At 36.9% G+C, this 20126-nt stretch overlaps 2 protein-coding genes across 3 annotated transcripts; one reads left to right on the forward strand and one right to left on the reverse strand.

Annotated features, from left to right (window-relative positions):
- Nucleotides 1-1918: 1918 nt before the first annotated feature.
- LOC139131767 (uncharacterized) lies at nucleotides 1919-19998 on the reverse strand. Of its 2 annotated transcripts, none has more exons than XM_070698015.1 (6): nucleotides 19650-19998; nucleotides 8202-8304; nucleotides 6484-6606; nucleotides 5491-5680; nucleotides 4556-4739; nucleotides 1919-2814 (listed from the first exon to the last, which is right to left on the reverse strand). In XM_070698015.1, exons 1-6 carry the CDS (start codon nucleotides 19855-19857, stop codon nucleotides 2693-2695), a joined length of 930 nt encoding a protein of 309 aa, XP_070554116.1. In that variant the 5' UTR covers nucleotides 19858-19998; the 3' UTR covers nucleotides 1919-2692. The 2 variants fall into 2 exon arrangements, with proteins under 2 accessions (XP_070554116.1, XP_070554105.1); XM_070698004.1 differs by lacking the exon at nucleotides 19650-19998 and adding an exon at nucleotides 10123-10462 and having other exon boundaries at nucleotides 2663-2814.
- Nucleotides 10666-18090, forward strand: LOC139131758 (uncharacterized). The gene is made up of 6 exons (XM_070697991.1): nucleotides 10666-11476; nucleotides 13586-13686; nucleotides 14304-14420; nucleotides 14806-14989; nucleotides 15350-15533; nucleotides 15944-18090. The coding sequence occupies exons 4-6, from the start codon at nucleotides 14807-14809 to the stop codon at nucleotides 16063-16065; spliced, it is 489 nt and encodes a 162-aa protein (XP_070554092.1). The 5' UTR covers nucleotides 10666-11476; nucleotides 13586-13686; nucleotides 14304-14420; nucleotide 14806; the 3' UTR covers nucleotides 16066-18090.
- Nucleotides 19999-20126: the final 128 nt, after the last annotated feature.

Raw genomic sequence — 20126 nt, forward strand, 5'->3', positions numbered from 1 at the left:
GAATTGATAGCCTGAATAAACCAAGCTCATATGATTATACGAACTTTGATGTTGACAGATAACGGTGTAAGAATATTTACAAACAGAATGCCGCTGAGATTGAAATGCCACATCACCAGATCTTGGTGGCAAGGCAGCAAGGCAAGGCAACTTAAATACGTGTGATAGAGGGCGCTTGAACAACAGAAGACGGAGATGCGATACGGCCGAACATTGTTTTCGTAAACTTATTTTTAGGGAGATGAGCGTCATAAAAGATAGTGGTATATGAAAAGAATGTCACTCTCAGAGTCTCTAATTTTATTGATCGACTGTAAGCTAAAAAGAAGTTTGAGAACTTCTTAGGACCCCCTTGCGGTCTGTAGCACATTGCGGCATTACCGGAAATTTGGGAAAACTATTAAAAATTTAAAAAAAAAGAGCTAATAGCGCAGATCGCAAATGACGTCACTTTTCTCTCATTAATATGCGCAAATAAATATTTGTCCGCATTTTCCGCATAAACGACGAAAATAAAACCTACTAGTGTTACATCATACATATAGTACTCGATCCAGAGATAAAAATGTTTTCCAGCCACCGCAATGCAGAACCTGTTTAGAACAAACATTTATTAAATTAACTACAATGTTAGTTAGGTATGGAACTACCGGTATGGAAGACCGGTCACGACCTGCGGCATGCGACCTGCGTCTTTAAACTGTGATCTGCGACCTAACCCTAACCCTAACCTAACCCTAACCCTAACCGCAGATTGCAGTTTAAAAAACTCTCATGTCGCATGTCGTGACCGGTCTTCCATATGGAACAATATTCCAGAAGACATAAAAAATATTTCACCCAGACACAGATTTAAAAAAGAATTGAAAAATTATGTTAAATGTGTAATTTTGGCCTTTTTGACTATAATTTTCAGCTATTTCCCATGGTGTAATATATCATGGAATAGTCGCTATTTCATATACTGACTGTAAATTAATATATTTCTGAGTATGATGCTGAACGTGATTAGTGCCTATGGCAACTATTTTTCAGTCTTTTTCACATGTGAAATTTTGTAAGATATGGCAGTGTTTCCTTCGCCATAATTTGTATTTAGTTGACATTCATAAATTATTATTATTATTAAAAGTCAGACTAATTCGTATGAATATATGGGTCAGAATACAAGCTGCAACAACAGCCAAACATTCAACAACAACATTTGTCTGAATTTCAGGCAGCGTTGTCCGATGTCGCGCACATGTAGCTGTAGTTTGTAACAAACTTGAAATCGTGATCACTTGAAATTTGGGAAAACTAAAATTTTCGAAAAAGAGAAGACTGATACTTGCTCATTATTGGGATTGTAGTTTTTTGCAATTGAATAATTTGCTACAGCATATTTGTAAAATGGAAATCTTCTGTCAAAAGCGAAATGATTAAAATGTTCACTCTTCCACAAATTAATTTGTAAGATTACCTCCTGCTTGCCAAAGAGAGGGGAGCATCAGGCATGATCAGGGTATGTAATTCGCAGATACGGATGGTTTAGTTTACGGTACAACGCGTTCAGGACATATATTCCGGCTGTTGAACTTTTAAAATACTTCTCTGGTCTACTGCTTGCATGGGTGCATTTTGAATTTCTTGGGGTAAAGAAAATTGTTCACTGTCCATATTTTGTGAAATTGAAGACTTAATTTTCCCTCCTAGAATTAACACAGGAATGGCAGCCATTATTAATTTCAAATATCGGTAAATTTAAGGTCATCTGGTTTTGTATTACAAAAATTTGCATAGTGACCCCCCCTGCCGATTGTTGTAATTTTGAAAGCAAATGGTTGAAAGTTTCCTTGATGAAAGCCTTGATCAAGTAGCATAAAATTCACAACCATTGAAGGGATTACATCAACGTTCCGTTCAGGCTTCTTCAAAATGTTTGATGTATCAGATTTATTGATCCTATTTGACTAATAAAACCATTGCTTGTTGGGCTGTGCAGTCACATTCACACTTATCAAGTAATCTATCAATCTGATGCATAAAGTGATTGACATATTTGAGCTGTCCTGGTATAAATGCCTATTTAGGTTTTCAAGTGGAAGAGTACTATTGGGTGAAATGAAAGAAGCTATCGGTTAATGATAGCTCATAGTATTGACAAAAAAAGCAAAAAGAAAAAGAAGGAAAAAGAATCATACACCAGTTGTGATGAAAGTCAAAATGAATATTGCTAGGAAAAAAAAACCTACAAAAACTTTGCACATAGGACTCCCTAGATGTGTTTTCAGATCTTGAAATTAAAAAAAAGAGTAATTTGTACATTTGAATTCTGACCACCTCATCCTAAGATCTAGTGACCTATTCAAGTTACCAATCTCAACTTTTCAGTTCAAAGCTGCATACCTTTTAACAGCATATTGTCAACATTAGAATTATGAAAAGACTATTGACACTGAAAATGGATTTCTTTGTTTATCAGTAAACATTTTATTGCACTGGTATAAATACACACAGTAAGTACCGTATATCATGAACGAAATGACACAGCAACGGGTTAACGTCTAAAATATTTGTTACAAAACTATGGCTCTGTATACGATGATTTACAGCATATTTAAATACGGAACAAATGAATGACAAGAAATATAAATGTAATGTACTATAAATGTGGAAAACTTTGTTATCAAATATTAATAGATCACTTTTATCATATCATGCTTTTCACTGCTGAGATCATTGATACAATGTGATTACTGACAATATCAGTCCAGGATATATGCAATCTGTGTCCACCTTTTTCAAACCACACAGCTCGGTATAAATCAGCATCTGAAATAAAAGTTGTAAACAGCATAGAGATATTATTAGATACAAGTGTATATGTTCCCTCACACACTTTTCAAAATTTGGTATATTTATGTGTGCTACTGTAAAATATTGACCTTTTCTAGAAAAGTAGTTGATCTGACAGAGTTTTGCTCTGTTCTTGTGTTGAAGTACCAGTAATTCACATGTTCATCCCTAAAGCCTTGTAAACAGGTCCACAATCACCACTGATAACAATAGATTTGGGACAAATCACTATTGTGAAAGGTTGAGCAGATAAAGTAACTCATTTTTGAGCTTTTTTTCATGAATTTGTTTGATATGATATGAAGAGTAGTTTGTGTTGTATGACTACTTGAAACATGCTGAAACATTGGTCAAGAGTACAACTTCAGCTTTGCCTGCAGCCAGACAAGATTGAAAATTCAGTGAAACATTTTACGGTCTGTACCAACAAATCAAGTCAGTTGTTTAGAGGTCACAAACCAAATCATCTGTTTGCATCCAGCACAGGGGTATTTTTGACACTTTTACAATTATGCACCGACTGCCATCATTTTGTCACAGTGGCTGACTTTGTGAAAGTATTCAATGTTTTCCAGATATCACAAAAGATCAAAAAGAGTGACTTTGTTCCTTTAAATTGATCTCATAAATACAGAATGTGGCATGCAGAAAACCAGGAACGCACACAGTAACAGCATCACGCACATGGGGTATTCTTTCACTTGGAAATTTTTGATTTAGGAAAATCACATCATTAATTTTACAGCCTTGAGGGAAAGTAGAGTTATTCGATTAAAGCGGCTTTTTTCACGATAACAGTTCAAAATCTAGCTGAGTAATCTCACTTGCTCCGGAGAAAAATTAAAGTACTGAAGATGTTTTGGAGGCAACATTGCACAAGTACTACACTGTTGCAGATGGGGGCTGTTTTGTGTTCCCAATGATTTTTAGTAATGCTGACACTGGGGGCGCCGTTGTATCTAGTGAATCTGACTCTCTTGTTGGTTGTATGTATACCTCTCTGAAATCATTGAAAATAGGAGCTTCTAATGTCTATGCTGTAACCAATTAAATAATAATTAAACCTATCATCACTAAATGATCATCTCCGTTCATCTTTACTTTTTCTCTAAGGACCATCTCATCCTTGAAATGTTGCACAAAGCACGTCTTGAATTTAACAATTTTCAGCACAGACAAGTGACAAAGAAGAAAAAGAAGACCATAAACACACACAAACATACATGAAATGACAATGACATTGACCTGAAAGTGTTGCTACACATCTAGGGTGCCATAATCTGTCAGTTTCAGAGTTTAATTCACAGAAGACATTTTGAATTTTGTTGACTGCTATTTTCAAAGCCATATCTCCAATGCAGTAGACACACATGGTAGCAACATACCAACAATACACCATGGTAAATAAAATTTTCTCTGCCCAATATCACATTCAAAATGTCAATTCTTATAATGTGGTGCCACTGACAATTTTGTTGCGTCCATAATATACAACGCAGACAATATTTTGCAGTTCCGGACAATTTTTTCAGATTCCCCATAGATTTTGATTAGAAACTGTAGCCAATAAAAAGTTATGCCTATTTGGTCAAAATTATCAAAACATTTACAGAAAAATTTCCAAAAGTTGGAAAACTGATGCACAAAAATTTTGGTGGGAAAAATTACAGTACTCAACGGATTAAGTCAGATGAGATAATGTGTAATACCAAAATACCTTGGAATGTTTTTTCAGAAGTACACTCGCCATTCCTGTCATATCTGATCACATCATCTGCCGAGATACTCAATATCTCCATGTTCTCTTTTGCAATCTCCTTTTCAACGATAGGATCATCATCTGCATGAAACATAAGTACTGGCAATCTTCTTTGACTCACTGAAATTAAATCTCTTTGGCACTGTAAAAGTTGGCAGGAAAAAAAAAAAATTTTTATGATACATTTCATTTGGATGGGTGTGATTTACCAAGTGTCAAAAACCACAGGCTGTATCAAAGTTTCTTGATTTGACATATTCAAAGTTATTTTCCTCTATAAAGGTCCATAGTGTCAAGGTAAAGTAGGCAAATTTGAGTCATTCTGGAAGTGTCTTTCATGTCAGCATTTACTCATTGTTCAGTGTCAAAGACATGAATTATCAGTACTGTTCAAACTTCATGTGTAAGTGAGAACTATTTATGTTTACACCCCAATACTTTTTCCCTTGTTCTCACATTCTGGGTAGCTTTTGTTGATATTGACTTATTTCCATTGTGTTATTTGTTCTCTTTTGACAGTTTTATCAAGTTATTCACTTTGTTTCAACAAAAAGTTGACAACCTACCCCTTTAGTTTAAGCCTTGGAATTATCTCAAAGCTACTCACCAACATGACCAACTTTTATAATTTAACAATTGAATATTTGAACTATATTTTCTTGATAGTTTGAGAAGCATACATGCACACATACTGGTATTCCATAAACATGAAGAATTTAAAAACTCTTGTCTAAAAGATATGTTTTGTGGACATTGTGAACCTGTTCGACCCAAATTCCAGTAAACAGGTCCAAAATCACCACTGAGAACAATGGTTTTGGGCCAAACCATGGTGGTAAAAGGGTTAAATGAGAATGATCAGAAGATGCAAGGCTGACAGCTCAGTAACTTACCAGTTCAAAATCCAGCTGTGCGCCCTCATAAGCGCTGTAAATGTTGGATTCTAATGTTTTACCTCTGAGATCAAGGAGAGCATAGAAGTACTTGAATATGTGTAACACAAAGTATCCTATGAGAGGTATATGCATTAACCAATAGAGTAAGCGTCCAGCAATCCTAGCCATAAACAATGGCCTTACCAACCTGAAATTCAAAAAAGAGGAGAAATTGAAACCAGCTTTTTTAATTATAAATGTTTGCTGTGCATAGACTACAGTATATGAAAATGGATGAGACACTTTGGTTTGATTTTTCGTTGATTCATTTTTATTTTTCTAAAGAAACTGAAAATGCTTCTTCATGAAGTTTTACTTTCTTCTTCCATGCATCACAGACAAAGTGATATTTTAAGCACTTATTACAGTTACATACAACATGAAAATGACGATTTTTGTCTTGTGTACATGAATCTAGTAATTGTCTGACCTACTGTACTATAGTTGCCTAAGAGTCACCATACTGTTGGGTATAGACGTAGATCATTCAATAGACCTTTGTCCTGGCTATCCAACAATACATTGCTGAGGCTGTACCAAACACTGTATACACACTCAAAACAACACGCATACTGATTTTGTGTTTTACAAGGGATTGTTATACCAGTACAAGAATGACACAAATTTGCAATGTCAAAATTGCCTCGTGTATTTTGTGTCCATCGGTGGCAAAAATATAGCTCAGGGTGTAACCTGCCATAGTGTTCTATGAGCAACATACATGTACCCTGCATATACCCTATAGCTAAAAAGTTCCATGAGTAATGTACGCTGTGTATACACTAGAGCCCAATACATCATGGAACCAGTAAAAGAACTATATGGGTGCCTGTATATGAATTTAACATTCCATAAAATCATCCAAGTTTGGAATTTTGATCATTGAAGATGTTTGTTGATTATCTTCTTGCATTACATGTGTGAATAAAAGAAGTGAAAGTTTGTCAATACCTATGTACACTGCCTCCAGGACTTGATAGCAACGTGACTGATTTTACACAGTCAAACTTCTCATCGCTGCATACTCTGAGTACGATGTGTCCTCCTAATGAAAATCCAACTAATGTATCCACTCTGTGATGTACAATGAAAAGTAAATCCCATGAACTGAATATTGGCAGGTTCAGTCGTGATTTTCAATGCAATAGAAAGACTAATAAATGTATTGTATTTAAAAGGACCAATAGCTGTAACTATTGATAATTTTTTTCTTGCAATGTTTGTTTTTTAATGTCAACTAGAGTTTCTTGTTCTACTCCCCAAAGCATGTTGACATACGCAATATTCAGCTTGTCAACTCAGCCAGATATCTGTAGACTGCATTGATCTAGTCTGGACTAGAATTCGAATGTAAACAACGACAATACATTTTACACCTACAGATGCCGTGTTGCAAGCTAAATACTACCACAGTGTGTTAAAGTAGATTGCGGGTAACGCGAATTTTCGTACTGCGCCTCGTATCTGCGCACGCGTACGAACGTTCTTTCCGCGAGCGTTCTTTCCGGAAGTGGTCTTTTTGTCGCAATATAGCATACAATTACTTTGAGGTGCGACTTTCAAATCTGGTTTGTCAAAACAGTTCACACCAAGATAGCAAACTTTGTGTAACAGGCCCGTTTTAAGTGTGACAAATGTGGGATTATTTGCAGTATTTAAGTGAACTAAACTTTATTTAATACCTATTAAAAAAATTTCGAATATATCAAACTAAACAGGGATCTGTCGCTAGAGGGCGCTTCAGTGTAGCATTTTTTGTATTAAAATGCCCATATCTTAAAAAATTGTGCGGTGACCCCCATTTTTTCGTTTGATTCGAAATCTATATATTGTTGGGCTTAATTTACGAGAGTTTAAAGAAAACGTAGATTTCAGATCATGACATTTGTAATGAAAATATCAAAATTTGGCCAAACTTTGCTCTTTTTATAAAAGCACTATTCATGGAAACGTTGCTATATTTTCTGATATTTTCAAAAGTAGATCACAAAACTAATATATACAATACAGGGACTTGTGTTGTATAAAATCTATAGAATTGTTCTTACTATATTTCAGTTTTATTATTCAATAACACTAGTTAATCGAATAATACAACATTTGAACCAATTTCAGCTAAATGTTTTCGCGGGACAACATAAAGGGCGCCATATCTCCAAAATATGCATGGGGACCATATTTTTTTATTTTACTATTTAACATATCTACCCCAGCTTGACATCTGTACAAAGTTTCAGAAAAATCCTGATTTCATTTTTTCTTACCAGCAAGCCACCTTTGAGGAGTAGAACAAGAACTTGAAATGGACATTCATAATACAAAAATGGTGAAAAAAATCATTGGAAGTAAACAGCTACTGGCCCTATAATGTAAGAGAAAATCACCAAAAGCTATGACATTTGCGAGAAACAGTTTCTTGGCAAATATGTGTGACAATCACTGTTGTATAATCTATTTATCAATATCTTCTCTTTTGTTGCACATTTGACAAAGACAGATTTATTTTGTATTGTAAGGAAATAAATGATGTGAAATTATTTAGTAATTGGCACTTTTAGACTCATTATCTTTTTTCAACATTTTTTCTTCAATATATCTTTCATATATTATTGTTGGTACAAGTCACACTTTATATCTGAATTTTTTACTCCACAAAAAAAAACACCTACCTTTTAATTCCAATGGTTCTGAGGAAAGCTTTAATGATTTCAGCTTTTTGGTAGCTAGAAAAATTGTAAATGCCCTTGTCATCGAGCTTTGTGTAACCCATTCCTGAAATTGAAAAGACAAATAGCGGAAACATTATTTCACAAGTATGCATACGCATAAACCACCTCCTACCGGGTACTTGATGCTGCTGCAGGTACTAAAAAAGACAACAAGATTTACCCTTTCAGAACAATGGTTTGACCCAAGCCCATTGTTTTCTAGAGTAGAGCTGGACCTCTATAAAGGTAAATGGGGTGAAATGGTCAGAGCAGCTCAGTCTGTACTTATCATAGCTAAATCAGTAGGGTAGTTTTCGCTGGCAAGCTGTGCACAAAACTTGTGAAACCAATTCAATCTCTCTGGAAATACAGTACTACCTCTCTCATAAATTTGGCAGTAACATATCTTTCATACTGTTGTCTAAAACATCTTAAGTTTTGATACAACTCAAAATTTACTGTTTTGAGTTGTACTCAAACTGCAGAGAGGTTCTGGTCAACTCATACAGTAAACTGCAAAATGTAACAGATATATCTGGGTATGATATAAATTTACATATATGTAAATTTACATTGGCAGAGTAACTCAAACATCATATTGTCAAGGGCAAGGTATAGGAGTTGACCTCAAACAGTTATCAGGAATTAACAGATCAAAGGTTCATAAGTCCAGTAAAGTTTGTCTTAGACAAGAGGGTGAATTCACAAGTCCAGTAATCTTTTTCAACAGCACATGTATGATAAAAAAGTTGTAAACTTGAGTGGCAGACAGGAGTCAAATTCGCAGATCATTAATGTGGAATAGAGATCCGTCTAACGGACCATATGCATTGCATTGAGGAACACCAGTTTTGATGATGATGTACTTGAAAATTTGTTTTATAGAGCAGTCTGGATAAATTGCCGCTGCTTGTGATCTAATACAACATGTTATTTAGTGTTTGCTTCAAAGTGGGTGAATTCCCCTCTGTTTAATCTAAATCTCCCATATACACACAAACACATGACCTGTAACCCTAGCTCTGCATGGCAGGGCTGTGTGTTACCGGCGGCCGTATAACGCTGGTAACACACAGCCCTGAAGGACCATCATCTAGATTTTGGCTCCAGATTATAAAACTCTATTTGAACTCTGGGAATGAAGCCTGACTGATTTTAATGAGCTTCTCATACATGTATATTAAACATTTCCCCACGAATAATATCAAGATGAAGGGGATTTTTTAACGGGAAACTGTCCTAAAAACTGCGCCTGTGTGAGTTTCTTGTTTAAAAAATGTATTTCGTGCATGATATCTAGATGAACATCACCATCATAGCTGCAACATTAAATCATACAATGTAGATTATGACAGATATGTTTTAACTTTCATCAACGTACCTCGGCTACAGTGTTTACATTTGTGGTATGTGTCCCATACCACCTTTGAGCATAATGCTGATGACTGTATCCCTTTAATTTGATATTTGATCCATACATTAACCTGATTTGCTAATTCCTTGAAAAACCTTAATTTGCATAACTTTTATTTGCATTTATTATGGGTTGGACCCTAAATCATATATAAATGCCCCAAATTTCCAAGCAGAAGGGGGGGGGCACCCATCCCCTTAAAAGCTGGCAAAAACATTGTTCTGATTGGAAGCCTTCTGTGCTACGTGGCGAAGCACGTTAGTAGATAATTGTCATGTGAACATGAACCCCCCCCCCCCCCCCGCGATAATTTCGAGATTCGAGATTTGTTTCACCAATGCTATGTATATAGTGCTATAGGGATATTTTCTCGAACATGAAGCTATTATTTATCATAAAAAGTATAAATGGTAAATTAAACTCCACGCGGCAACGGCAGTTAGGAGAACCTCTGTTCCATATACTCACCAGGAAAGTTTGGCATAATCATCCTGATACCGTTCTCAGTCAGAGGATGAAACAGTTTCTTGAACGCCCTGTAAGTAGCGGGAGATCCGTGAATGAAAACAGCGACCGGGCCATTCTTTGGACCGATGTCACAGTATGCCATGGAAAATTTCGTTCCTATAACTTCGACGTCAATGTATTTAAGATCACTGTCGGAGCCGAGTTCCATGGTGTTTTTGCATGAATTTACGACTGATATCATTTTAGCTGCTCGGACCAGCCCTCAGCGATCCGCTACGTTTTCCCCAGCCTGGAAATGTGCCGGTGATCCCGGTCCGCGGTGCATCAGCTGATTGACTGATCATCGTTACATTTTACCAACCGTATTCGCTTGGAAACGATGACTTATTTATCGAAAGTTGTTATAATATCTATAATTATCACAATCATAATCATTGTCATTATCATTTCTACATTAGTTATAAACTGTACATTTATACTTTCTTAAAAGACATCATCGTTTCGAAATTGATCCTAGACGAAAGGATAGTCTATGAAATACAGGTTCCGGCGTACGATCATTGCGCGTGCGGTCGCAGGCGAGTCGAATTTATTAGGACTGGCCTTAGATTTCCTACATGTAGCTGGTGATTACATCCTGTTGCTCAGTATTTCTGGGAATACTCATATTTCATTTTGTACCTACGCTTTTTTAGTTCGGACTATATCTACTTTCACAGTTTCACTGTAGTGTAATACTAGTGGTGTGAACGCTGCGCGTGACCTTACATGTACTTTGACTTGACGTCTGCAAGTTGACCGAAGCAGACGACCAGAATGTCGCAGAACCCTTGTGAAACACGACGCTTCAGCCTTGTATTTGCGGTCGGCACCAAGTGCTAAATGTGTGAAATGTCGATGGTTGTGCGGACTTGTACTACACGTACCCTAGCCCACTTGAAAATCCCTGGGCGACACCCCAACTGTGTCGTAACCAAAGTGGGTCAGCTGAGAACGATCCTTTGTCGGCCTTTCATCAGAGGTGCGACGACGACCCGTGGAGCTACAAGACGTAGACGGACGGACCAAAGATCATGTACCAAAAGTGTTGTGGTGCATCCAAGATCGACCTCTGTCGTTATTTCGCGGTGTTTGTGTACGGAAGGCCAAGGAACAAGACCGGAACTTCCAACCTCAAACGTGACATTCAAAAGCTGCGGGGTCACGTACGATGCAACATACGCTGATGCCGGAGACCCCAAAGGCCCTGTTATTGCTTGCCTTCATGGATCGCCCGCTTCACACAAAGATTTTGCGACAATTTCTCCACATTTGCTATCAGCTGGTGTTCGACTGATTGCTCCAAATTTTCCAGGTATGTGATGAAGTTAGAATTCGAAACAACCACTATTATCCAGGTGCCACCAACTTGTAATTTCATCAATTTCGCAAAATCATCACAAAACATGTTTTGAAGGCTGATATACTGATTTTACTTATTTTTTACGGAGTGTCTATTGACAGGCGCCTGTCAATAGACAGAATCAGGCTATTGACAGGCGCCTGTCAATAGCCACGGCCTATTTTTTAATTTGACCTAAAATTGAGAGGAGAAGTAGAGCTGTTCGTAACTGCCCTCCCACTGGCATACACAGAAAATATGCCCTCCCACTGAATGTTGATGCCCAATGCCCTCCAGTGCAGTATCTATGGTCTGCCCACTGCCAACAACAATTCAAGCTCCCGACTGCCCTCTCCCCACCACTGAAATTCCCCGTTGCCCACTAGATGCCCACTGGACAACCCAGATCAACACAAAACCGTGCGAGCAGCTAGCAGTATACCTTGGAACATTGCTCCTTTCTAAATTAGGTGCTTAATCTCCCCTCAAGTTCTATCAACCACGGCTTCCCCTCCCTCTACGTATTTTCCGGAACCCACTGTTAAAATTTTCTCCTCGCCCCTGAAAAGAATGAAATTTCTTCCCCGCCCACAGTAAATATCCAATATCAGATTTTTTCTTCCTGCCTGCTGAAAAACCCTGCATGAACACCTTTTTAACAGCTTAACTGGCAGCATCTGATTATCAGAGAAACAGAAATGATACTAAGGGGCCGTCGATAATAAAAGCTGACGCACGACAAACGTAATTCTTTCGTTTAGGGGGGGGGAGGGGGTAAAAGCTCATTTCGTTTTGTGTGCGTCAAAATCGCATAAGGATTTTCTATTGTTTTCGAAGTGCGACTTTGCAGCGAGAACGCAAAACTACCTTCGCGTTCATCGAGAACAGAATGACCACAAAATACGGAGACAGAAAAGACAACGAAAAGACATGAATGTGAAATAAAAACTTGTATCCTTTTTCAACTTGAAACATGTATGTGAAACATTTTCCTACGTGCGAAATACATTAAAATGTTCTGTCTTAAAAAGTGAAACGCGTAAAGTGGAGGTTATTAATTAATGTGAACTTCCGGTATTTTTTCATGGGCGTGCGGATCGGAGAGGTGTGTGTGGGTTTGTCAGAAACGGCATCATAATACGAAATTGATTTCGCATAAAAACTTTTGTTTTGAGGGGGGGGAGGGGGTTTCAAGTAAAACGAAGGAATTACGTTTCTTGTGCGTCAGCTTTTATTATCGACTGCCCCTAACGTTCTCCAATAAATGGACACTGGAATAGGACTGCTCCCACAGCATGGAGCCTGGAGGTAGAACTGGAATTTGTAGCGAAACTAGTTAAGAGTACTACCTCCATGTGACGTCCATACGTCAGTCCCTGACAGTACCGAGTCACTCATGTAGGGAGAATTCATTTTTTCGGAAGGGGTGTAACTACAGACCATTGCTGATGATAGACCAAGACATTTTTGGGTTAACCCTTTGAGTGCTGCAATTTTTCCCACCAAAATTATTGTGTGCACCATTTTCCCAATTCTGTGAATTTTCTGTTATTTTTTGGACAATTTGGATCAAATGAAGATCAGATTTTTATCAAAATTTTAGCAAAATTTAGAAAAAGTTTACTGGTGTATACTTTGATGTATAGGCGACAAAAATTGACTTAGGCGCTCAAAGGGTTAAACCATAAACCCCAAGGCCCTCTACGATCTATGGTTAAACCATGGAAGCAGTGTTTTCTCCAGGATTCTCTCACAGAGTGGGATATTCCCTAACGTCTGCTTGAAAATTTGGGGAATTTAGATGAGGGGGACTGTAGTATGGAAATGAACGTTTTTCAAGGCATTAGGATAATACATAAGGTAAAATTGTGGGTAAAATATCAAATTCAAACCAGTCTCCATCACCTACAATGACTGGTACACTTTCGCATCCCAAGTCACACTTACAACTTACTGTTCTGACAAATTTTCTTAACAGAATTTGAACTTGTGATGTAGTCTTTGGACTACCGTACATGTCCTAGTAGTTAGATTATAGACTGAACTTTCATCAATGTTTTTATTATTTTCTTGGTTCAAAAGAGTGCGGATACTGCAAAGTTATCGATGGTGACTCCTACAATTTCAGTGTAGAGCACAAAGCCACATTCTCAAAGATTTTTTGGTGCTATTGGTGTTAATAGGTAAGAACCCATGAGAAAATTCTGCACGTTTTGCCATGGCACTTCTGTTGCTTTTACTATCTCATGAAATGGCTAGCCATGTACGTGTAACTTTCAGGGGATTTTTCATTTCTTATTATACCAAAATAAAAGAATTAAACTAAAAGTGATATCAGAATAAATAAATGATCTAAATTAACATCACATTTGTGTAAACTTCATGAACTCAATCACCAAAATGACCTCATTTGTATTGCCATTGTAAGACAATCTAGGATACATAGTAATTTTCCTATGCTACTTGTTCTGTTTAATTGTTCTGCCCATATACGGTTGTCTCTACTCTTCTGCATAGATACATTTAGTAAGCACACTGTATTGCTTAAATAAGTTGTAATATAAGAATTACACATGTACATCATTGTTTTTGTTAAGGCCAGGTACCCGGTAGATGTTACCGGGTTCCCCAGTCATTTTACCGGGGTTCCCCTTGGTATATCAGTGCAATCAGATTTGGAGATAGCAGAAATGTTACCGGGGTTCACAAATCATTTACCAATATTCCCCAACCTTAGCAAAAACACTGTACATGTATTTCTGGCTTAACATGTTGGGCAACATATTTCCTTCTGTTTCAGAATATCTGTACTTGTAGCACACAGTGCGTCCGGCCCAACAGCTGGCCAGTTCTGTGCAGACACTGATCTTGTTCAATCTGTTGCATTTTTATCAGCTGTTAATCTACGCCCTCACAGGTAAGATTTTATGGTTTATTTTCAGTCAGCAAGCAGATGTAGTGACATCACTTTTAATGAAGACCACTGAGTTAGTGTACGCTATTTTTGGTTGTTAAAAGTGAAGTACACGTACACAGGATTACTAGTAATTTATTGCAAAGAAGATAATTGATGTGCATATGTGTCTTGTAGTACATGTACCAGTACACTGACCATGTAACAAGTTGGAATGAAATCAGTCAGGATATGCCTAAGTTATGGCTGTGGACAGACACACGGACAGATGGAGCTCAATCCATTGGTTCCCTGGAACTTTAGCCAAAAGGACTAAAAAACAAGTAGTGTACTGAATACAAAAGTCAGTCAAATACGCTGATTTCGAAGTGTATTTTGTATTTTACAGCATGGTGAGATCTGCAGGTCGCATCGTGCATTTAAGTTCATGGCTTATGAGAAATGCTATTGTTGGGAAAGTGATGAGAAGAGTGTTACCGTCCATTGCAGTAATCGTGACCGGCTTTGAAGTGAATGATACCAGCTACATGATTGGCATGCTACATGAAATGGCAGCCATCAACTGGATGAAGGTAAGAAAAACACCATACAGGCTCAGAATCTCCATTGTTTATGGTAAAGACTAACCAATAGTTATGGCAGAAATTCCAGTTTCTAAGGGTTGCCCTCTCAGCTTTACTTTGAAAGGGAACGTAGCAATATTTTGAACATTTGCTTTTATGTATGTTTAATCTTCCTTTTATTTATGTGTCACACTTTCTTGTATTTGTTTTTCCAAGTGTCCATACTTTGAGTTTTACTGCTTAACTAGTTACGGGTTTTAACAACAATGCTGTCGACTGAAAAGTGTTTACCACTGGGATGACAGAAGTAATTGATAAAAGTCACCATATTTTCTGTCTTACGAAAAGTTCTATGTTTTCCTGTCGCAGACCAGAGCAAATCTTGAAATGGTGCACAAATCATCAATACCTGTCTTGGTGGTTGCCTGTGAAGTTGACAGACTAGTTGACATTGAAATTGCTGAGGAAAAGATGGAACTTTTCAATATAGACAAAACAAAAGATGTTTTGTACATAGACAGCGATGGAGTTTATACAAGGGACAGAATAGATGGTATGTAACATTCTTTTAAATTTTCACACATACTTCCACAGTACCCCGGTGATTCTGTGTAGGCTCATACTAACAGACTTGGCTAGCCCCTCTAACAGTTATACAGCTTAATTAACTGGACTTTGGGAAACATTCTCGCTAGGAAGAATGTGCCTTAGGGACAGAAATTCAGACTCTTAAACCTTTACAATATTCTTTTGGCCTACAAGTAAATAAAGTTTTTACCAGTGAAATACATGATTTAGTATGTTAAATGGTTGTATGTAAACCTCTGGTTTTCAAGTTTCACCAAATGCAGTTACGGTTTGATGAATTTCACAAAAGTGGAATTCACTGCTGCATGTCAAGGATGTAAAGAAACTGATATGGGTACATGTATAAATTCCTTTCCATGGTCCTATCATCATCAGATCACAAAGACAAAAGAAGACGAGGCATCATCTTTGCCAAAGGAGGACACTGGATTCAAAATTCTCATCCAGAGATCATTGCCATGGCAATACTTGATCTGTTGAAGCTGGTACAAAAATGAAGCTCCATATAGCATCATACATGTAGCTTTTTTCTTTTATTTTCATAATTACAAAGTATTAAGCAGCTGATTATCTTGATCTGTTGAAGTTAGTTGAGAAATGAACCAAGGATTCATCAGAATGTATTTAATTATCTAGAAAATAGGATTTTATCCATGATATTAATTTATTTGCTGCATTTGTGATGCCATGGATTTTAACAATAGTTTGTATTGAGGGTCAGTGTAATACACAATATTTGGATTCTTAAGTACTACTGTGAATTTTATTGATTGATTGATATGTTCTTGTAGCATTTCATCAAAGCTGAACTTTTCAACTTTTGACATTGGCTGCTCAACCTCAACTTTTTACATGTGTTTTTAGCACTGACAGTTATTGTCAACTGTGTTTTTTTCTATTACTTGGGTATTTATGAATACATTCAACTCCGGAATTTTCATAGACCGAAGATCACATATGATCTAGTCCTCATTATTGTTTATCTATTATTGATGTTAACTCAGGGAATATTCAGTTTTAGGCTCTTCAAAACTAGCATTTTCATCCTCTTTTTTAGCAAATGCTTGTTTTCTGCCGAGACATCTCAAAAGTTATGACAGTGTCAAGGTTACGGTAACTGTCAGTCCCTCTAAATGATGATTTTTTTTTACCAACTTTGTTTAACATGTCAATAGCACGTTCTTGTTCTACCCCAAAATGATGTTGAAACACAAACTACTGGTATTTAGCTAGTCAAAACAGCTTATATATGTGTACAATGTGATGTGATTGTTTACATTTGGATTGTAGTCCAGACCAGAATTCACTCGTCAATAATAACAATGCAGTCTACACAATGTACAGGCTGACTGATGACAAGCTGAAAACTGTATCTCAACATGCTTTGGGGAGTAGAACAAAAAACTGTTGTTGATATTAAAAACAAACTGGTAAAAAATATTAAAAGTTAAGCTACTAGCCCTTTGAAACAACAAGAAAGAGTATGTGCACATTTATTTTTTAATATTCAAAAATAAACATTTTCTTTCATACCATTCAGCATTTAACAACAGGTGACTAAGCAAACCAAATCAGATGCACTTTGTAGGACATAGCATCGACTATATGTTTATTGACAATTGGGCATACATTCAACTCAACCTGGCAAATGTAGAAAATAACGCAGGGGTAGGGACTGATAATTTTTCCATAAACACAAAGTTTACAGTAAAATCAAAATAGCTTTATAAACTTCTACAACTTATGCCTTTGCTGTTCCATACATCTAGATTGGTGTTTTCCCCACTCATAATAATTTCTTCTCAGGTATTTCTGTGGATGATGTTAAAATATAAAACTGCTCAACAACAGGTCTTTACAAGATACCATGATCAGGCACTGGACTTTATTTATGTATTCCTCAGGTTATGTCAGGTGAACTTGCGGTAAAGCAGTTACACATATCATTTAAATATTGCCAGTATGTTGAGGGTACTGAACCAACCTGCACCTCAGGGAACAATACAGGGAAAAAGCATTAGAAGGCATCCGTCATCACTTCAACATGTGTGGGATATGGGTGCCATACAGTAATTTGCATACTGCAGCGTTGATGGCTTTGGATGATTATAACTGGTCGACTCAGAGCCTGAAAACAATACTGGTACAGTGTACCTCTCATGCTAGGGTATCTGTATGGTACATGTAGATGTGCATCTCAGCTCTATTTTTGGGCACAAATTTTTGTGCATATGCAAGAGCTAGATTGTCTGTAATTTTCATAGAAAATACACAGTGTACAAGTGTAACTTTAACTTTTGCAGAGGCCAAAATTTACTGGCACCTAGACACTGGGTGGAAATCACCAATGCACTGTCTAATGTAATTGATTACCGGTACAATAATGAAAAATTGAGAGACAACGGGAAGTGATGCCTTGTGTGCATGTCCATGATGAGTTTTACTTTACCTTATGTACACTGTATACTTTATTTACTAAAGTTGTTGTTGTTGTTTATCAGTAAAGATAACATTTTCCATCAGGAAGTACCTTGATGTCTCATTTATATTAGCATAACATGGTCCATTTACTGTTTATTCTTGTAATGATTGTTACCAGCCTGGGTAAATTAACCATGGTTATCTAATTATGTCACAGTTCCCCAATTACTATCAATGCAATCATATCAGGGGAACATCAGAAAAGAACAGGGTTCGCAAACTGAAATCTTAGCAAAAACAATGTCATTGCATTAAATGTCATCATTGGAGCTTTTTTCTACTAAAATAAAATCCAAGTAAAATTTTGATTTTCTATGCTTTGCATGTACAGTAGTCAGACTAGACGAAGTGAAAACAAGATCACAGTGAAACATTGAAAATCTATTTTCGGCTAGAATAAACTGCATTGAAAATAAAATAGTACACAGTACTTCTTTAATACCAGTACTCCTGCACTGGTAATGATGGCACTTTTGGATACATTTTTCAAAGTCTTGGATTAATCCCTCCTTCAACATTTGAAAGGACGTGCAAGGCTCACCGCATCGCTCAAATTGCATAATTGTGTAGACTTCTTGCAAATTTTGTTAGAGCTCATAAAGTAACTGTTTCTAAGCAGGACTTGCTGTTAAGTTGACATTTGACAGCAGAGTGCCATACACATCCTAACTTCTTTGATTTAATTTTGGAAGTTCAGGAAATTAAAATCTCAGAGCTAACTTGATGCGTCTCAATATGGCGACAGTCCACTTCATATTTTTCTTTTTCATGTCCATACACGTTCTTGTTCTCATCTCAAAGCCTGTTGAATTTGCTACTTTTCAGCTTGTCAATATGGTAGAACAGATTTTGCCAAAAGTGCTCTATTTTGGTTTACATTTGAATTTTAGTGCTAACTAAGTAGAACAAGAAACTTTAGTTGACCAATAAAAGAAACGACAAAACAGAAACCAGAAATTCATCAACACTACAACTGGTGTTCCAATGCATAATTTAACACTAATTTAATACTTTGACAGGGAAAAATGCACGTGATTGCTCACTCCTACATGTTTCGAAGTTTATTGAAATGTTGGGACAAATCAGAGCCAGATGAGCTGGTCTATCGCAATCAGGGGAAACAAATTATAATGAGAGAAAAAAAAGAGCTATTCTAAGTCAGTACATTGAATTGCTTCCATTGAAAAGCACAATGCACTGCACGCGGATTGAATATATTATGCACAATTTGGGGCAGATGAATATTCTACATTGATAAAGAATCAGTAGTAATTTATGCAAATTAAATTAATGAGCATTGTTTCGGTATTGAAATTTTATGCTAATGACATTAGCATAAAATTTCAATACCAAAACAATGCTCATTAATATAATTTGCATAAATTACTACTAATCTGCCCCATATCTTTCACTAATAGCGATTGTAGGACGGGTGTCGACCAGTGATTTTTTATCTGAGATCCCCAATGTATGTTTGATACCTCCGCGGAGAACTCAGTTACGAACTTCACAAACCATCCATGCACAAACTAACTTCTAATTACCGTACCTACCCGGAAGTAGTGTCACTACGTTTGGAACAGCCCTTCCATATACTCACCAGGAAAGTTTGGCATAATCATCCTGATACCGTTCTCAGTCAGAGGATGAAACAGTTTCTTGAACGCCCTGTACGTAGCTGGTGAACCGTGAATGAAAACCGCGACCGGGCCATCCTTTGGACCGATGTCACAGTATGCCACGGAAAATTTCGTTCCTATAACATCGACGTCGGAGTATTTCAGATCACTGTCGGAGCCGAGTTCCATGATAGCGGAGATGATGATTCCGAATATTATTTAAGTGTCATTCGTGTAGATAAAAATCCCTTGAAACTGGAAATGTTCTCATGGAAACACGATCCTGTCGTGATGGAAACTACGTGCTTATCATGGCTCTTGTGATGATGCGTTCACCTTGCACTGGAGGTCACACACTATCGATATATATCTGACCACATTATTCACTTCCTCGCATCTATCGAGGCCCTCGTAAAGATAAATTTAACAGTCATTAAAACAGTCATTAAAATAAATTC

This window comes from Ptychodera flava, chromosome 1 (genome assembly GCF_041260155.1).
Source record: "Ptychodera flava strain L36383 chromosome 1, AS_Pfla_20210202, whole genome shotgun sequence".
NCBI lineage: Eukaryota > Metazoa > Hemichordata > Enteropneusta > Ptychoderidae > Ptychodera > Ptychodera flava.